The 20,349-nt window shown below is 27.8% G+C and overlaps 2 protein-coding genes across 2 annotated transcripts; both read left to right on the plus strand.

Annotated features, from left to right (window-relative positions):
- Positions 1-5,431: 5,431 nt before the first annotated feature.
- Positions 5,432-12,528, plus strand: LOC105254344 (tyrosine-protein phosphatase corkscrew). The gene is made up of 11 exons (XM_011262966.3): positions 5,432-5,667; positions 6,385-6,507; positions 6,620-6,814; positions 6,971-7,133; positions 9,118-9,230; positions 9,413-9,761; positions 10,211-10,378; positions 10,449-10,625; positions 11,416-11,632; positions 11,908-12,059; positions 12,145-12,528. Exons 1-11 carry the CDS (start codon positions 5,654-5,656, stop codon positions 12,301-12,303), a joined length of 1,830 nt encoding a protein of 609 aa, XP_011261268.1. The 5' UTR covers positions 5,432-5,653; the 3' UTR covers positions 12,304-12,528.
- A 1,242-nt stretch (positions 12,529-13,770) lies between these two features.
- On the plus strand, positions 13,771-19,270 carry LOC105254347 (transmembrane protein 26). Its single transcript, XM_025410111.1, has 6 exons — positions 13,771-13,967; positions 16,097-16,274; positions 16,828-17,232; positions 17,539-17,906; positions 18,174-18,500; positions 19,107-19,270. Exons 1-6 carry the CDS (start codon positions 13,774-13,776, stop codon positions 19,150-19,152), a joined length of 1,518 nt encoding a protein of 505 aa, XP_025265896.1. The 5' UTR covers positions 13,771-13,773; the 3' UTR covers positions 19,153-19,270.
- Positions 19,271-20,349: the final 1,079 nt, after the last annotated feature.

Genomic DNA, 20,349 nt, shown 5'->3' on the forward strand with positions numbered 1-20,349 from the left:
TCAAGATTAAACTAATGACACCATCATATGTCCCCCTTGAAACCATACAACTTTTGTCTGAACAATTTTTTTGTATTCGGCTTACCAACGGAGTTATTCAGGTGGCCTGTTTTAGATGCCTCACCCTGTATATATATATATATATACCCAGCAAACACCAAGTAACAGTTATATAACTGTTAGTTGTAATTTCCCACTCAACAATATAACAGTTACATAACAGATATGTTATGTAACTGTTATATTGTTGAGTGGGAAATTACAACTAACAGTTATATAAATGTTACTTGGTGTTTGCTGGGTATGTATGTATATATATATATATATATATATATATATAATTTAAGTGAGAATTTAAATATATTAAAATAAATATATATACATATATGGATATATTTATTTATTTATATTGCTTAATAATAAAATTTAAATATTATAGCTTAAAAATAAAAATACAGAAATTTTTATAAAATATTTTATTCATTGAAATAAGCACCTTCATAATTTATAATTTTGTTTTCGAAGTACAAGTTTATAAATTTTTATCTTTATAAACTGTATTTTTAGAAATAAAAAGATTGGTAATTTTCATTTCATTCTGTACTCTGGACTTTAATTGTCATTTTTTAAAGAACAAATCTTACTGATAAGTATTATATAATAAAATCTTGCGTTAAATTTTAACTATTAATTTTAACTATTTGCGTTAAATTTTAACTATTAATCTAGTTATTATTTTTTCTTGACATTAAAATTTAGCTATTATCAGAGAGAAACCTGAGAGCGGCCACCAGCCTCGACGGGCACATTTCTCGATGCTTGACGCGCCGTCTGACAAAGTGGACGTGAACTATGTCCATTACACTCGGTAACGAAACATGGTTTGTGTCTATGATATGGGTTCATGTCCGAACTATTCAGAGATGGACAGTCGGATAAGAATCGATAATTCATCGTTCTGTCTTTGTCTCATCAATGACAGACCACGCGACTGCCACGCGACGAGCTTACGATTTTGCTTTCCTCTTTCTCTCGTCGCGCTTTCACGTTCTTCGTTATGATGTAATAACGAAATGATCTTCACATAATCCTAATTTTTTAAGGGTATTGGCAGACAAGTTTTCCAACTTTGTATGTCCTGTAACAAAAATACAACACATTATGAAAATTACGATTACATGCTTACTTCAAGCTGCCATAGCAATTGGTATACCGAATGTTTGATAAAAAAAATTTTTTTATGTCAGGCGTGTTGGTTATAATCAATTCGATAAAGTGTTACTTCATAATAGCGCGTAGCAGTGCAAGTAAGATGACTGCTTGTCACGGCGCTGACCCGAGTTCGAATCTCTCTGCTGTCGTTTTTTTTATTTTTATTTTATGAAATAATAAAATAACAAATAATATGTATTGAATTTGGGAGCAGAAAAGGCAAAAAATTAATAAAATAATGACAATTATTGCACAAAAACATACTTGTATTGCCTATCCATGTATTGCATCTTGTATCCTTCTGCATTGGAAATCGGAATAGCCGTTTCCTATGCGAAAATCTCCCATTCTTACATTCTTTACTTTATTTCTGTACACGCACTTATCATAATAACTATCTATAGGGCACTGGCTCGACATAGTGATTGTTTATTATAATGCAAAACAAAAAAATATAAAAATAAAATTAAAAAAACTTAAAAATAGAAATAAAAGAGAAATACAACACGTGATAAAAAAATAAAAAAATTACACAACCAACACAATAAAAGCATACACGCACGTACGTGTACACGCAGAAATATTTATAGATAATGTGTCGTGTTATATAAAAGAAACGATAATACGTGTTGCAAAATACACAGATCTTACAGATCGTTAAAAAAATATAAATTTAAAACAATAGAAGAGATCTGTTATGCACAGATAATGAAGTACCGCAGAAAAATCACGACAGTGAAACGTAATTCTTTTATATATTAATAAAAGATTAAAGAATTTGTTTATTGTTAATGTAAAGTTATTTTGTATATCATCATACAAAGAATTATAGTTTCACAAACTGATTTATCTATCTTTTTGTTATTATTTTCAAAATTAAATATAATTACATAAAAAATGATTACATAAAATTAATCATCCGAATTATCGATCTTATCAAGACATGAGCCAGGATGATATTTATCATAAAAACATGAAAAACATAATGTAATACAATATCTAGCGCATTGGATGCTGTATTGTGCCGTATATGTGTGAGCAATCTTATTAAAACTTTATTTTTTTACAAGAAAATTATTCACATCATTCGATACACTAGATGTTATATTACATTATGTTTTTCATGTCTAACACTAACACGCAAATGCATCAAAGTAAGATATCATTCGTATTGATATGTATATTTTTTTAATTAATTAATTATTTAAAAAATATATAAAATAAAATATTACTATAATAATATGAGAGTTGTAAGCATTTATGAAATACAGATATAATTATTTTAAATAAAAAGAAAAGGTTTTATTAAAAAACATTTTTAATAAATGTCTTTATAATAAATAAATAAATTTGTCTCTATATATTGGGCGCCCGAAGTCGTCTCGAAATCCTATCCGAATTATGTAAAATGTAGCGCGTGAAATATGAGACGGGGCCGACAAGGGATGGAAGGAGACATGAGCTTTACGATAGAAAATCACCGCTCGCCTCATGCCTACCGCCGCGTGATTTGCCATCATTGGTGAGACAAAAGCAGAACGATAGATTATCGGCTCTTGTCTAACTCTCATGTCCATCTCATGTGAATAATTCGGATATGAACCATAGCTCGGACATGAACCATAGCTCAGATACGAACCATGTATTATTATCGACTGTAATGGATGTAGTTGACGTCCACTTTGTCAGGCGGCGCATTAGGACAATGTGCCCGTTAAAGCGAGGTGGCCGCTCTCAGGTTTCTCTCTGATAATATTCTTGCGTAGTTAAAGGTGCATTTTCACGTGTCGCTGAAACTGATCATTTGAGCGACAAAAATGATCACGTGACGACTTTTGTCGCTAAACTATTACAGCGGTAGCTTGTGCACATGAAAAAAGATTGCAGCAATAAAGTTGTGTTGTAGAAAGCAATAATGGCAGCTTTCAAAAGCAGAAAATATTATAATTGGATATCAAATTGTAAGAAACTGACTGTGGGTGTTTACGACAATTAATCGGATCTCTGATCGGATTGAACAGTGGTACTCAGCGATAGACTTCCTAAATTTCCCTAGACTAATCCGGATCAATGATAAAGAAGACATACAGGGTGTTTACGACAATGGGTCTGTTCTTTTCAGCTGCACTGCTGTACTAGTGCAATTAGTTAGAGTGAAAGAAAGTATGTTTGTCTCTTGCTAACTTATTGTACTAGTGCAGCAGTACAGCTGAAAAGAACAGACCCAATTAATCGGATCTTTGATCAGACTGAACAGTGGTACTCAGCGATAGATAGCTTTCTAAATTTCCCTAGACTAATCCGGATCAATGATGTGTCTCTGAAGTAATCGAATTAGATTAATAGTCATCGAAAAAAATTGCGGTCGAGCTGATCGAAAAAATTGTGAAAAACATCATAAGAAATTATAGAAGATACTTTATTATTCTTTTAATTAATATATCTTTATTTATCAAATATATATTAATAAACAAATGTATTTTACTAGAATAAGATGTTTTCTATAAAATAAGAATAAGTTGTTAATCTAATTCGATTACTTCAGAGACACATCATTGATCCGGATTAGTCTAGGGAAATTTAGGAAGTCTATCGCTGAGTACCACTGTTCAGTCCGATCAGAGATCTGATTAATTGTCGTAAACATCTACATCTACTTGTTTTTAAGAAAAAATATGGAATTGTTAATTGTAAATTACATATTTTTTCTTAGAAACAACTATGTTTTCTTTACACAAATTGATTTCTTTCATTATTTTGTACATAAAAGTATTAAAGTAAAGTAATTGAAAAATGAATATTATACAAGATATTTTATGGTAAAATTAAGAAATGATTTCAAGGCTCATAACTCGAAAAGTACTTCATAGAAAAATAATTTATTATAGTGTTTTGGAAAGCTCTGAGGTAAGCTACAAGAATATGCAATAAAAAATAGGGGGTTCCATTTTAAAAAAATGTACTTCCGGACTGAATCGCCTATTTCCGGCCGGAACCAGAAGTTGAAAATATCACCATTCGATAAAGCGCATCCGATTTATAAAGAAAATGTTTTTACTTTTTTTAAATAACCACTTCTCTAGTTTTCAAATGGGTGGTACGGGTAATCTAAAACATCCTGCATATATAGATCATTATTAAAATTTCACCTTTATCTATAATACTTATTATTAATAATTATCATTTATATTCCAAATAATGAAAATTAATAATATTATAATATAAATTAAATTAAATAATTAAATAATTAAAATTTATATAATTTATATAATATTTTATATAATTTATATAATTTTAATATAATTTATATAATTTATATAATATGTAATATAATTTATATAATAAAATTTATTATAATATAAATTAAATTAAATAATTAAAATTTAAATGTGAGCGGGAAAATCTGTAAAAATGGCGAACCAATCAGATTGGCCCCCGATGGCCAATCTCTTAAGGTGCCTTTACATGGGAGCGTTTTAGCGTCGAGCGTTAAAGCGTCAAAAAGTGTGACATGCGCAGTGTGCCTAGTGATTTGTTGAAACGCTGGAGCAGTCAGTAAATCATCTAAATTGCGGAATATTATCAAATATTATCATTATTATCAATATTATCAATATTATCATTATTATCAAATATTATCAATAAAATGTCAGTTAATTATCGTTATCATCAATGGTTATTAGAATGCAGCAGCATTATTAATCATGAATATAAGAAACAAAAAAAAGTTACGTGCACACTCCACACGTTATATCCTATACAAAGAATACATTGTAATAAATAATATTCATGTTGTATTTAGAAAATATATATTTATGCCAATTATTCCTTCTGTTTGGTTATGTTGTAATACGCTACTAATCGCGCAATTCTATAATATATATTGTATAATGATATCTATTATATCTATTATATCTATTATATTTATTATATATTATATATATTAATACATTTTCTATTAAGAATATACAATCTACTTACCTCTACCGTATTTATTAAAATTTTGTTACTAGACATTGTTTTAGCGTCAAGATGCTGGAATCTGCCTGTTCAGAATTATGCGCAAGGGTGCTGCGCACGTGTTTTTGACGCTCGACGCTTGACGCTAAACGCTTCCATCTAAAGACGCCTTTATCAGAGGGTCTCCAACCAACACTGTCCCGTCTATGTATCTCGCACACGTCCACGACCTGTCCCGCATCTCTCTCGAGTGAGATGGTCGCCTTTTTTTATGTTTTCGCGTGCACCGAGTACAGCTGGATATCGCTAGACATGTCAAAGATGACAGCGATGGCGAAGCTATTCTCGGCCTGACACCGAGTCCCGCCCGGGGAGCGTCGTGCGACTCGACTCGCGTGCATTTCACTCGGAAATCGTTATGAATAATCGTTGACAGCGCTCGGCTTCTGTTCGCGAAGGCTGCTGCTCCGACAATCGCGACATGGCATCTCGCAGGTGAGGTATCTTTCGACGCGAGACAAGCGTAATATTCCACGATGATTCACTTCCTCGTGCTCTCGGGTGTCCTCGTCGACCACGGGGACGATCCTCTCCCGACCCTCGACATCCCCGATCCGTCCGAGCGAGTCGGTCGGAAAAAATGGCCCGCCTTTTTTCAAGTCGTTCGCGAATTTTTGCCGCCCTTATTTATTCAGCCGAGGCTCTCGGATTGACTTGAAACGATTCTCGCGATTTTTTAACGAGCCTCCTGCACCTCCTGTCATCGTCCATGGTAGAGTTTCACTCGCGAACAAATTCGTCATCGTTCGCGACGTTTGTGTCTTGTTACCATTTTTGGTATGATGCTGTTTCTGCCTGCTCCAATTGGTTTGCAACTCGTGTACTGCCTTCAATTACTCGGGCATTTGCGATTGTTCCTCGCCCACTGTTGCTGGGAATCGAGGTCCCTTGGATTTTCTTATACATTTGCAAGTAGATTATTTCAGAATAATTTCATGATAATTTATAATATTTTATTTCATATTTTATTTCATAATATTTTATAATAATTTATAATGATTTCAAACGTAAATAGTGTATTATACTTTCAAAATTAAAAGAAAATATATATATATATATGTATATAAGTGTAGTTGAACGATTAGTCGCAAATTATCGTGTATAGCGTAAAAAGATAGGACTAATGAGATGATAACGATATCCAAATTGCAGATGGTTTCATCCCAATATCACTGGTTTGGAAGCGGAACGTCTATTGATGGAACGAGGATTTGACAGTTCATTTTTAGCGCGACCGAGTTCCTCAAACCCTGGTGATTTCACATTATCTGTGAGGTAAGTGTGACAAAATTATCTTATTTTTGCGTAAACATACAAATTAATTAGCAAAGTTTACAAATTGCATAAATCAATGTAACACATTAGATATCTCTTATCTTTTCTTCAGGCGAAATGGCGAGGTGACTCATATTAAGATACAAAACACGGGAGACTTTTATGACCTTTACGGCGGTGAGAAGTTTGCCACGCTTTCCGAGTTGGTGCAGTTTTATATGGAAAATGGTGGGCAATTGCGTGAGAAAAACGGTGAAATTATCGAGCTCAAGTATCCTCTCAATTGCGCTGATCCTACAACCGAAAGGTATCTTTGCATAGATATGTGCACATGTTTCTCTGCTTAATATCTATCCTTTCGACATACATGGTTCACCCATTTCCTTGTTAATATTTTGAATATTTTTCAATATTTGAACACCAATTTAGTACAGCATATGCTAATAGTAAAATGTGGCTCAAGGTGGTTTCACGGTCACTTGTCAGCGAGAGAGGCGGAACGGTTAATGCTGGAACGTGGGAAAAATGGATCTTTTTTGGTGCGCGAGTCTCAAAGTAAACCAGGCGATTTCGTGCTGTCCGTACGCACCGACGATCGTGTCACTCACGTTATGATACGATCTCAGGTTGATAATTTCATATGTAACATCCTCATCAACATATTTAAGATTAGAATCAAATGTACGCATTGTGACCTCGTCGGAACCAAACAATATTTCTATGAAATTTTCGATGAATTTCTATGAATTTTTCTCTTGGTTTTCATTCTTATTTTAATGGCATACGCATAAAATTATAATGTCGTATATTTTGATTTTCATATAAAGAGCAGGGTTGGGTAATAACTAGTTGATTAGTTAAAAGTTAAAAAAAAATTAAAAAGTTAATAATTTTTAACTCAACTTAGTTATTTTAAAAAGAGTTAATTTTTAATTTTAACTAGTTATTTTTAAAACACATAAACTTAAACTTATTAACTTTTTCCCCAAATTTATTTGATGATTCATATTATTATTATTTAGAGTAATCTAATTTTAAAATTACAATCTAATTTAATATAAAGTGAAATAATGCTTTTCAAAATTTTAACTTTTATCTTAACTAACGTTAATTTAATCTTAATGTAACTTTTATTGAGTTAATTTTTTATTTGTATAACTTTTAACATAACTAAATTAATTTTTTAACCCATTAACTTTAACTTAATTTAGTTTAAAAAAAATATAAACTTACCCAACCCTGATAAAGAGAAAAAGACAAATAACTGGAAGGCAAATCATTCGTAGGTATACCGAAGAAGTGAAATTTTTTCTGCTGTGATTTTTTTCTGACATCAGTTTTTTTTACGTCTAAAAGCAGAATAATATACTGACACATATTTTATAAAATATATATATTTTAAAAAACATTATATATATATATATATATATATATATATATATATATACACAGGGTGGTCCCGAACGTTCCAGCCAGACTTTGAGATTTTATAGGAAATTTAATTCTGAACAAAAAATTTCCTATAAACATAGGTAGAAAAATGTTTCCTTAAAAAGTTATCGCTCAAAAACCTCTGATGAAGGAAGAGCAAAAGATGAAAAGAAAATGAAATAAAAAGAAAATGAAACTAAATAAATTTCTTGAAAAAAACGATAAAAATAAAAAATAAAAATCTTTTTCTTTTATGAAAATAAAATAATTTTTTTTTAACTAACTTTTATTTTCATAAAAGAAAAAGATTTTTATTTTTTATTTTCATCGTTTTTTTCAAGAAATTTATTTAGTTTCATTTTCTTTTTATTTCATTTTCTTTTCACCTTTTGTTCTTCCTTCATCAGAGGTTTTTGAGCGATAACTTCTTAAGGAAGTATTTTTCGACCCATGTTTATAGAAAATTTTTTGTTCAGAATTAAATTTCCTATAAGAATCCTATAAGAATCCTATAAGAAGATCTCAAAGTCTGGCTGGAACGTTCCGGGCCACCCTGTATATATAATTTTGGTGGCTGAAATATATGCATTGAACTTTACTTAAAAAAATAGTACAATATTGCAAACATGATGACACCTTAATCCAATTTATTACTTTGATTTACACTTTTCTTGCTCAATTAAGAATCTTATACTTTCTCCCTCCAGTTATTTTCTTTCTTCCATGTGATTTTTCACTCATTTCTTCATTATAATGTGATAGTATATGGCAAATAGAAAACAGTGCAAGACAAAAATTTACTTTATGAGTTTACAATGTCGAAATTCACAAAACAAACATTTGATTGTACACATGTATATACATTTTTAAAATTATTTTAAATATTCATTATTTTATAATACTAAATTTTTAATTATACATATATATATATATGTATGATAATTATACACATATATGTATATATATGTATAATAATTATACATACATATATGTATAATATATAATAATACATATGTTGAAAAATCAATGTAAATATATAAAATTAATTAATATTCTTAATTAAATATATTTTAACTTTTTAATTTAATTTAATTTAATATTATTAATTATATATAATAATGAAATATATAAATTAAATAATAATAAATAATTAATATTTAAAATTAATTAATATTGCAGGACAACAAGTATGACGTAGGTGGTGGTCACAAGTTTGACAGTCTCAGTGATTTAATAGATCACTATAAACGAAATCCCATGGTTGAAACAAGCGGAAGTGTTGTACATCTTCGGTAAGAAACATTTCTAATAAATAATATTTGTATACAATATTTATAATTAAGTAACATAGTTGAAGCCTTTTATATTAAAATATAAATGTATTAAAACATTTTCTTCAAACTTACCATACTTTTTCATTTTATCTTTTTTCAAAATTGATGTATAATATTCATCTAACAAATATTGTTTATAGGCAACCATTCAATGCAACACGTATTAATGCTAGTGGAATCGAGAGTAGAGTTAAGCAATTACATAAAGAAAATGGCTGTTCTAATGGTTGGCTATGGAATGGAACGACTGGAAATAATGAGGGCGGAGCCGGTCGTGGCAAAGGAAAAGCTGGATTTTGGGAAGAATTCGAATCGTTACAACAATTAGAGTGCCGACATTTATTTTCGAGGAAGGAAGGTTTACGCCCAGAGAATCGCGCAAAGAATCGTTACAAGAACATCTTACCCTTTGATGATACTAGAGTACGATTAAAAGATGTAGATCCAAACATCCCTGGAGCTGATTATATTAATGCTAACTATATAAAAGTAAGATCTCTTTTTGGCAAGATATCTCGGAAGTAATATATCTTTTAAGATAGTTTTTCCTTAGCAAAGATATTGAATGGATTAGTCATTTATTTGTGCTTTCACAATTCTTAACATTGAATTTATTCTTCATAATTTAGCTTATTAAGTTTATATTAAGAAAGTGAATTTTATGAAAGTACTCGAACATATATGATTGTTATCTTTCTCTCTGAATTTTAATTTATAATAATTAATTTATAATAATATAATTAATTAATAATATAATTAATTTATAATATAATTAATTTATAATAAATTTTTTATTTTCTGAGTCATCTGAACTATAGATACCTTGTTATTTTAATTGAAAAAAATTTATTTGAACAAGGAAAAATACATTTAATAATTTTGGAATTATATATATTTTCATAAGTTTATCAATTACATGATAGAATTATATTTTGTAGAACGAGGAAGACCCTATTAACAGTGGCAGCGATATAACAACATTTGGCAAATATTATATAGCCACACAAGGTTGTCTTCCAAATACCATACAAGACTTTTGGCACATGGTCTATCAAGAAAATACTCGCGTGATTGTTATGACTACAAAGGAAGTGGAGAGAGCAAAAGTATGTAGACTCTGAGTGCTGTCCCAAACAAAAAACGAAATTGGATATATCTTATTATTTTTCTTTCTAGAATAAATGCGCACGTTACTGGCCGGAAGAAGGAGAAGTTACTGAATATGGTAATGAATGGAAAGTGCGCGCTGTATCGCGAACCTCGACTGCTGATTATACTCTGCGTGAATTTCTCCTACAAGGAACCAAACCGAACTTTTCTGAATCTAGGAGAATTTATCATTACCATTTTCAAGTAATGTGTCTGATTATGATTATCTACTTCCTGTGATTTCTGTCAGATTCCTCAGGTTATTTAAACGAAAAGGAAAAAAAAACTTTAATACCAAAATGTTGAGATTAATAATATTTTTAATGAAAATTATTAAAAATTTGATTAATTAAATTGTCTAAAGTTTGCGTGTATTTTGGACACTAAATTATAAATATTTCTTATTTAATAATTATTATAGTCTCAGCATTTCTTTATTATTTTTTTATTTGCAAATAACTTTAGGAATTTGCCATTAATCGATAATTAAGTTTGCATGTATTTTGGACACTAAATTATAAATATTTCTTATTTAATAATTATTATAGTCTCAGCATTTCTTTATTATTTTTTTATTTGCAAATAACTTTAGGAATTTGCCATTAATCGATAACTAAATTACCATAGAAAATCTGAGATATCCTATATTATAATTATTATATACACACAAGATTCACTTTAATCTTCTCACAAAATATCTATTTTCAAGCACAGTAACTTTAAGATATTTTTTAACAATTATTTTAACAATCATTAATTTCGAGCATAATTACATAAAATATAAAAGAATGAAAGCAAATCATTCTGTTAATATAGGAAATATAAAAAATATATATGATAAATAAATTGTCATATACATTTTTTATATTTATTATACAGAATAATTTTATTTGTAATTATTAATAAATATTAAATATATTAAGTACATGAATTTTGTGTGCGTATGTATATATTAAATAATATTAGAATTAAATATCACATAATTAATTAATAGGCATGGCCTGATCATGGTGTTCCATCAGATCCTGGCTGTGTGCTGAATTTTCTGCACGATGTAAATGCCAGACAAGAATCAATTGCTGCATCTTTGGCTTCCAGCAATCAGAATGTACCATGCATAGGACCCATTCTTGTCCATTGTAGTGCCGGAATTGGTAGAACTGGCACATTCATTGTTATCGATATGATTTTAGACCAAATTAAACGTCACGGTAAGTCAAATAAGGACTAATAAACGATTCATCATTATTTAAAAATAACTAAAATTGTAAAATATATTTCAATTACATTTAATTACATATGGAGTTTCATGGAACATCTTTTATGATTTATTACAAGATGATATAACATCTTTCATAATTTATTACAAGATAATAACATCTTTTATGATTTATTACAAGATAATATTTTTATCAACCTACTATCCTCATTTACTATCATGTATATTAATAGCATGTTGCGCGCGCGCACTTGATATTTTGTTTAGGGCTCGATTGTGAAATTGATATTCAACGTACAATACAACGAGTACGCTCGCAAAGATCAGGAATGGTCCAGACGGAAGCGCAATATAAATTTGTTTACCTCGCCGTTCTGCATTATATCGATACTGTATCCCAACGAATGCAAGCAGAAAAGGTGAACTGAACTTAATATCGTGCGTTCTAAATAATTATGTTATAAATAATTGACTTATCCTTATTAATTGATCGTTTCTTTACAGAAATCACTTCAATTAGGCAGAGAATATACTAATATTCGTTACAAAAGCGAGACGAACGTTTCCACTAATTCTATCATGAGCGACACTTCCATTTCCACGAGCACACCGACAACCCTTTCAACATTGTCCACATCTACCTATAGTTTGAGGCCAAAGTAATTTTCGTTAGGCTCACACAATCGGTTTTACATATACTTGGGAAAGCAAAGAAGAGGCTTTTGCTTCCTCTCATTTTCTTTCTTTCTCTCACTCCTTGTTTTTTAATTCTCCGTCACTAGATGATGCTACAAGAAGATTGTAATGCGATATAATCACGTATCCCATTTATTCGGAGTCTTATTCGCCGACGAGAATTCACTTTTGCCTTTATTGTTAAATATACTTTTTATTAAGTATAAACTGATGATGCATTTTTTAAACAATTGGATTATATCCATATATATATATATATATATATATATATATATATATATATATATGTATATGTATATATAAGTTAAAAAGAAAAAGACAATTCGACGATTTTTACAATGTTACTTTTATGAATGGATAATGGATTACTGAAAATGTACTAAAGACTGCTGATACTCTCTATTTTCTCCTGTATGTATGTATATATACATATGTTCCATTCCATCTCGAAAATGTCGATAAAAGTATAATAAACATAATATAATAGGAATTCGGACTCGTTAGCAGAAATTAAAATTCTACGAAGACTGGAAATTCCTTGGAATCAAATAGTGAAAATTTGGGAGAAAATTTACGCAGATTTAAATTTTTTGCTAGTAGAGATTTACATTCACTTAGCATAGATTCAAATCCTATCTAGTGCAAATCCAAATATGTTTTTTCTTGAAGAAATGTGATACAACAACCAGCCTACTATTATACTCAAAGTCGATATTATTTAGTGAGTAATGATGCATTTTTGATTGTGAAGCAATCATAAAAATACTGAGGAAAAACATGTGTAATTCTTTATTGTAAGACATAAAATGTATGTTTTATCATAATATTAACTTATAAAATAATTTCATTACGATTATTTTTATGTTAATGTAACGCATATAGAGAAAAATATGTTTGATATCTAATTTTAATTATTTTTCAGCATTATAATTATATTTGTACAGTTAATTATAGACAATTAAACTTCAACTTTGGTTAATCTAACTTATCGTTTAATGCAATCAGTTATAGTGAATTATTTAGAAAATTTTTCACAAAATTTTTTTTTATGAAGAATCCTGAAAAAAGAGAAGATTCATGGAAGATCACGATTCATCCCTATCCAAAGAGCGCATGTGCGCATCGCGTTTAGCACGTAGTTTGTACTATTCTTTAGCGAGTTGTCTCTCGATCCTGTTCCTTCTCCGATTATTTTCTCATATTTCGTATCTCTTCTGATTATTGCACTTGATTAACTTTAATTTAATAATAATATTTTCATCTTTTCGACTCCTCTTTAGATATTTAAAAATATATAAAATGAATTTAAACGAATATTATATATATCAAATATGTATGCAACTTAAACGCGAGTGACTGTGTATGTAAGATCAGTTTTTTAATTATTTATTTACATTGAAATATACGCGTGTATACGAAGAATTACAGGTAACAATTATGACAAAGTTCTTGGCGACAGTTAAAGCAATACTTACGCGCCTGGTGTTCGCATCGCATGGCTTTATTGCTATTTGGCAAGTGACAACTTTCAAGAAGAATCCATTTTTCTGGTACCTGAGTTGTCCCATCGTGTTGCTGTTCTTCGAGGGCATTTTTACGCTAACTATAAAGGAAAGTCAAGAATGGAAATGGTACGTTAATTATCGATGCAGATCTATTTTTCAGAAATATTAATTGTACAAAAAAATGAAACTTTTTTTTATTTTACAAAACAAAAGCAAAGAAAAAAATAAAGGGGGGAGGATATCTTGATTTTTAGTTATTTATATTAAAACAACGAAAAAAAAAATAATATTGCTTAATAAACTGTTGTTTTAATATACTCTTGTATATAAATTTTTTGCATTAATTTTAATTTATATTCAATTTTTTAATTTATATTTAATTTTTTAATTTTAATTTTAATTTTAATTAAATTAAATTTTAATTTTTTTATTTTTTTTATTCTACAAAATAAAAGCAAAGAAGAAAATAAAAGGGGGAGGATGTCTTGATTTTTAGTTATTTATATTAAAACAACGAAAAGAAAAAAATAATATTACTGAATAAACTGTTGTTTTAATTTACTCTTGTATATAAATTTTTTGCATTAATTTTAATTTATATTTAATTATTTAATTTTAATTTATATTTCATTATTTATTTTTTATTTTAAGTATTTTATTCATATTAACTAGTCGTACAAAATCTCTGTAATTTTTTATATATATTTTCATATTCACACATACATACAATTCTTTTTTCTTTTCATAAATTGTAATAATTGTTATAAATAATATTTTATATGTGATAAAACTCTCAAAACTGACAGACTGAAATAAATAACTGATATAATACTTAAAATTATATAATACTTAAAATTTAAAATAATATCTATTCATATATGTATAAAATAATAGTTTCATCTTTTTTTTATAATTTATATGACAAGAAAACAATTATAAAGATCTACTTATATAGGTATTTATAATGTTTTCTTGACATATAAATTATAAAAAAAATGCAACTATATGGAATTTAATATATATTATATAGAAAAAAAACAGGCCTAATGTACACAATTCTAAAATATTGAAAGTTTGAAAAAGTTCTGTAAAAAGAAGAGACATAAATAAATAGAAGAGATATAGAGAGATATAGAAGAGATATAGAGATATGAGGAACATCCTAATTTAAGATATTATATATTTATATACATATATAAAAGAATTATTTAATATCATCAGGGTTGGGTAAGTTTATATATTTTTTAAACTAAATTAAGTTAAAGTTAATGGGTTAAAAAATTAATTTAGGTATGTTAAAAGTTATACAAATAAAAAATTAACTCAATAAAAGTTACGTTAAGATTAAATTAACGTTAGTTAAGATAAAAGTTAAAATTTTGAAAAGCATTATTTCACTTTATATTAAATTAGATTGTAATTTTAAAATTAGACTCTAAATAATAATAATATGAATCATCAAATAAATTTGGGGGAAATTGGGGGTTATTTTTAAAACACATAAACTTAAACTTATTAACTTTTCCCCCAAATTTATTTGATGATTCATATTAATCAACTAGTTATTACCCAACCCTGAATATCATTATATTCTTTTTAAATTTATATTTTAAATTTATACTTCTAATCATCGATTAGCTTGATTGCATATAGGAAATATTATAAATAGTGGTAAAAAGTTGCACTAGATTTTAGGATTGTCATTGTGAGATTAGTGTAAAAGGATGCTTTCGGAAAGGGTGTGTTTATTGTGAGAACGTCTCGGTTTGACAGACGGAAATTGGAGCAATTTATGTTAGTAACATGAGGCGCTGACGAAGAATCGCTGACGTTAGAATCCATTTTACTCGGGTTGTATATTGTATACGAGCCGAATCAAGAATTATCGATCTTTGAAAGCAAATCTGATTCTGTTTATCTTTAACTTATCGATAAATTTGTAATTAAACATTAGATACGGAATTCTGCATCGCGGCATATTACTAGAATCTCTTTGAATATTCCGATATAAAAATAATATCACAATAATATGATAAAATGATTATGTTAACACTATTTTTAAATAATAAAAATATGAAATGAAATTCTAGAGAATATTCATGAAATAAATAATAATATAAAAACATAAAATTAAACAAATAAAATTAAAAATATACATAAAGTAATAATTAAAAATAATTAATAATTAATAAATTAAAAAAATATATATATATATGTGCATAATTTGTTATTTATTTTTTACTATATCTCTACAGGTTTTGCCCATCTGTATTTTTATATCTCAGTAGTGTGGTGCCCGCAATTTGGCTATTGGAATTAGACAAAGTGGATAGAAGACTAAAATACCGCGAATCGAATATTAATATATCCGAGAATTTCGATTTATCCAATTTAGCAGCCGGTGATTTGAAGCATCTAGAAGATGCTCTCGGCGTACGTATGATTTTCTTTTCATAAAACTTAATGAAAAAAAGCTGCAAATGTTCTACTCACACAATTTTTGTCCAGCAAATTTAAATGAAACATCCTAAATATATATATTAATATGATACCTATATTATAATACTAATATTAATATATTAATACAATATGTATATTAATAATATATTAATATTATAATATATTAAATATATATTAATATTATAATATATTAATAATATATTAATATAATAGCTAATAATAATAAAAATAAAAATAATAAATTATAATTAGTAGAAAAAAATTAAGAATTATTAAAAAAATTAAATGAAACATCCTAAATATATATTAATATGATACCTATATTATAATACTAATATTAATATATTAATACAATATGTATATTAATAATATATTAATATTATAATATATTAAATATATATTAATATTATAATATATTAATAATATATTAATATAATAGCTAATAATAATAAAAATAAAAATAATAAATTATAATTAGTAGAAAAAAATTAAGAATTATTAAAAAAATTTCTCTTTAATTTTTCAGGTTGATATTCAATTACCGGATATTCAGATTTCTACGGAAACATGGGTCACTTTGATCGAACAATTTTTAATGTTGGTTCTAATAATCGGTCGCTGGATGTTACCGAAGGGTGACTTAACTCGCGATCAACTCAGTCAGCTTCTATTGGTCTACATCGGGACCGCGGCTGATATTATCGAGTTCTTCGACTCCTTCAAGGAGGACAGAATAGCGCGGGAGCCTGTGCTCGTCTATCTAACTCTAAGCATTTGGGCATGGTCCCTGATGCAATTTACGGTCGTGCTAACTGCCACTAAATCGAGAAAATCTCGACTTTCTAGCAGCGTTCCCAAGAAGAAGACCCGGACGGAAACCAGCTGCTGCAGTATCGATGTGTGGGGAATCGCCCTGAACATGATTCTTCAGGCATGTTAAATAATATTTTTAAAAATTTTTAAAAAACGTCTGAAAAACATTAGGCAACGAAATACGGAAAATATTGCTCTACATAATAGCTATCTAAATCGATAATCGTAAATCAATTTTTTCTGTTTTACAGCTGATGTTTATTGATAATAGGGAGATGATGTTTTATTGCTTTTAAAATTCTTCATCTTTTTTTCAAATGAATATAAAATTTTTGATTGGTAAATCTCTGATAAAAAGATCTCTCTCAAGAGTTTTAAGAGATTAATTTTATTTCATAAATATTTATTCTATTACATTTTGCAGGACGGACCGTTTCTGGCGTTTCGCTTGATATTGATAATTCATTATCAGATAGTCAGTTACATGAACATATTTTTCACATGCAAAAATACGCTTGTAATATTGCTGCAGTTGTACCGACTTTACGTTGTGCAAAGCGAAAATAAAAGCAAACGGAGTAAGAAATATAACAAAATGGAGATGTCAAATATCAGCATTATTTCCCGAGGCGACATGTACAAAGACGTAAGAATGAAAAATTCGCGAGATGATAATAGGCATAGAAGACGACGTGATAGAGACATAGAAGCAAATTACAGTGAAACCGAAGATTCGATGGAGGATAACGATAAGTTTGATTCATCCCCCAGGAACGTTGCTTGCTCCAAACGGTTGGCATATTTAAATTATCCTTAAATTATTTGTACATGTAAAAAATTAATTAAATTATTGAATTGAAGAAGAAATAAATGATAAAAAAATAATAAAAAAAATGATGGAAATTTATTTTATAAGAGTCAATGTATTTTAAATATCTTTTCTTTTTTGAAAAATATTATATAAAAATTTTGTATAAAGAAATAGCAAAAATATTGTATATTTTGTCTGCAAAATTATTACACAAATATTTTATATTTATTATATTAATTATATCGTAGGAAAAGTCGTCAAGATACCGGATACTCGACGTCGAGTTCCCGTAATTCTAGCAAACAGAGTAAATCGCAAAAACGCGAGAGGAAGAGAAGATTGTCGCGTAAAGAGGAAATGAGACACGATACATCTGACGAGGAGAGACGTAAGAGAAGAGAAGACAGAAAATCTTCCGAGAGAAGTGAAAGGAAGTCGACAAAGAGTAAGAATGACGACGGTCCTGGTAAAGCCCCTAATCGGAAGTATGACAGTGAAAATGAATCCTCCAGTGAAGAGCAAACCGAAAGTAAGACTATCAGCAAAGACAGCGAATCAGAATTTGACAGAAACAGGTGAAAATATTAACGCAGAATAGCCGTAATGTAATGTCTTAATCTTTATATGTCATAAAATTTTATGAAATTAAAAGACATGATGCTCAAAGAATTATGAATAAAAAAAAGATTTTAATCATTATAAGTGTAATAAAAAGAAAAAGCTTTTAATGAATTTTTAATATATATTTTTATTATAACAATTTTTATTATACGCTAATATATTTTTAATGTATTTATAAACACAAAAAATATTAGCTACTTTCTTTTTAAAAACTATTTTCTTCATAAAGAATATTTTTTTGTTTCTCAAAAGTCATTTTCAAAAGTTTTAAGATATTTTTGATAACATATTTTTTTTAAATACATATATATGTTATATATATTATATTTATATACATATATACATGGAATATTAATTAGAGTTTAATTAATTTTCTAAAATTTTTTAATATTAAATCTTTTATTTGCATTCGATTCGCTAAATTATAAATAAGTATTGAAAATATTTTGAATTTTATATTCTCTTTCTACTATAAGGTATAACATTTAACTTTGTTACAAAGTATTATTTTTATTATCTTCATATATTTATCTATTAATTACCTTTTTAATAATTTTCAGCGCTCGTAAATACACGCATCGCAAGCGGAGGCAGGACAGAGATTGACAGCGGAATTTGGGTATTATAGCATTGTTGTTCATTTATTCTGCAATTTTTATCAATTGCATCCTATTTATATATGCTGGAATTAATAACGGCATAATATTAATTACGAAAACGAGACAATTTTATCCTGAGAGATTGAACTATATAAATAATATCTATAAAGAAAGAAATTTATAGAGATGTTTAATATTTTCAAAATAGTAGAATATTATGAATGTTCATACATATTTATTAATTCATATTTTGAATACAAACATAGGAGATGGTTTTTAAATTTTTCTCTTAATTATCTGATTGCATAAAAGCTTACGCTATCTGACACTATTTGACAAAAAAGGAAATATTCGTAACTATTAGTATATTTTTCACTTCCATATATATTGTATAATTTGTTATTTATTGTGTTTATACATATCAAACATTTTACAAATGTTGAACTGTCAAATACAAGTCTAAATCTTGATGCATAATTAGACAGATTATATGTAGTACATAATTATTATTAAAATTTCTTTAATTAATACATAAAGTTATACACGATTGAGTTCTCAGACATGTATGTATAACTTTATGTATTAAGGAAGTCTTAATGATAATAAGTGTACATACATCAAAGATAAAAGCAAACAATTGACGAAAATATTGGAAAAATTTCACGAATTTAATTGTAACAAATATATCCCATTCGTCTCTTAAAACAAATGTATGTATATTTACCCAGTAAACACCAAATAACAATTATATAACTGTTAGTTATAATTTCTCACTCAACAATATAACGGTTACATGTTATGCAACAGTTACATAACAGTTATATAACAGTTATATTATTGAGAAATTATAACTAACAATTATATAAATGTTACTTGGTGTTTGATGGATAGGAATATATATATATATATATATATATATATATATATAAGAATATATTTGTTACACTTAAAATATAAGTAAATTTATAATTTTTAATATATATATATATATATATATATATATATTATTTATATCAATATTTCTATGTATGTTGCCTTTATAGATGGAAAAACATAAATAGAACTCAGACATTGCAGTAATATTGCAGTAATGTTGCTGCAATATTACAACAATATTCTGTGCTGCACAGGAAGGGAATATAAACTTATTATAGCTAAACTTCTCTACGAAATTATCTTGTAGATAAAAATTTCTGTAAATTTA

The sequence above is a fragment of the Camponotus floridanus genome, unplaced genomic scaffold (genome assembly GCF_003227725.1).
Source record: "Camponotus floridanus strain SB8 unplaced genomic scaffold, Cflo_v7.5 scaffold3, whole genome shotgun sequence".
Taxonomy (NCBI): Eukaryota; Metazoa; Arthropoda; class Insecta; order Hymenoptera; family Formicidae; genus Camponotus; species Camponotus floridanus.

Coding starts and splice junctions, on each gene's coding strand:
- LOC105254347 (XM_025410111.1), top strand. CDS start 13,774: ATGACAAAGTTCTTGGCGACAGTTAAAGCAATACTTACGCGCCTGGTG. Junction 13,968..16,096: donor GAAAGTCAAGAATGGAAATG/GTACGTTAATTA, acceptor ATATCTCTACAG/GTTTTGCCCATCTGTATTTT. Junction 18,501..19,106: donor TCAGAATTTGACAGAAACAG/GTGAAAATATTA, acceptor AATAATTTTCAG/CGCTCGTAAATACACGCATC.
- LOC105254344 (XM_011262966.3), top strand. Junction 11,633..11,907: donor AGACCAAATTAAACGTCACG/GTAAGTCAAATA, acceptor TATTTTGTTTAG/GGCTCGATTGTGAAATTGAT. Junction 12,060..12,144: donor AACGAATGCAAGCAGAAAAG/GTGAACTGAACT, acceptor GTTTCTTTACAG/AAATCACTTCAATTAGGCAG.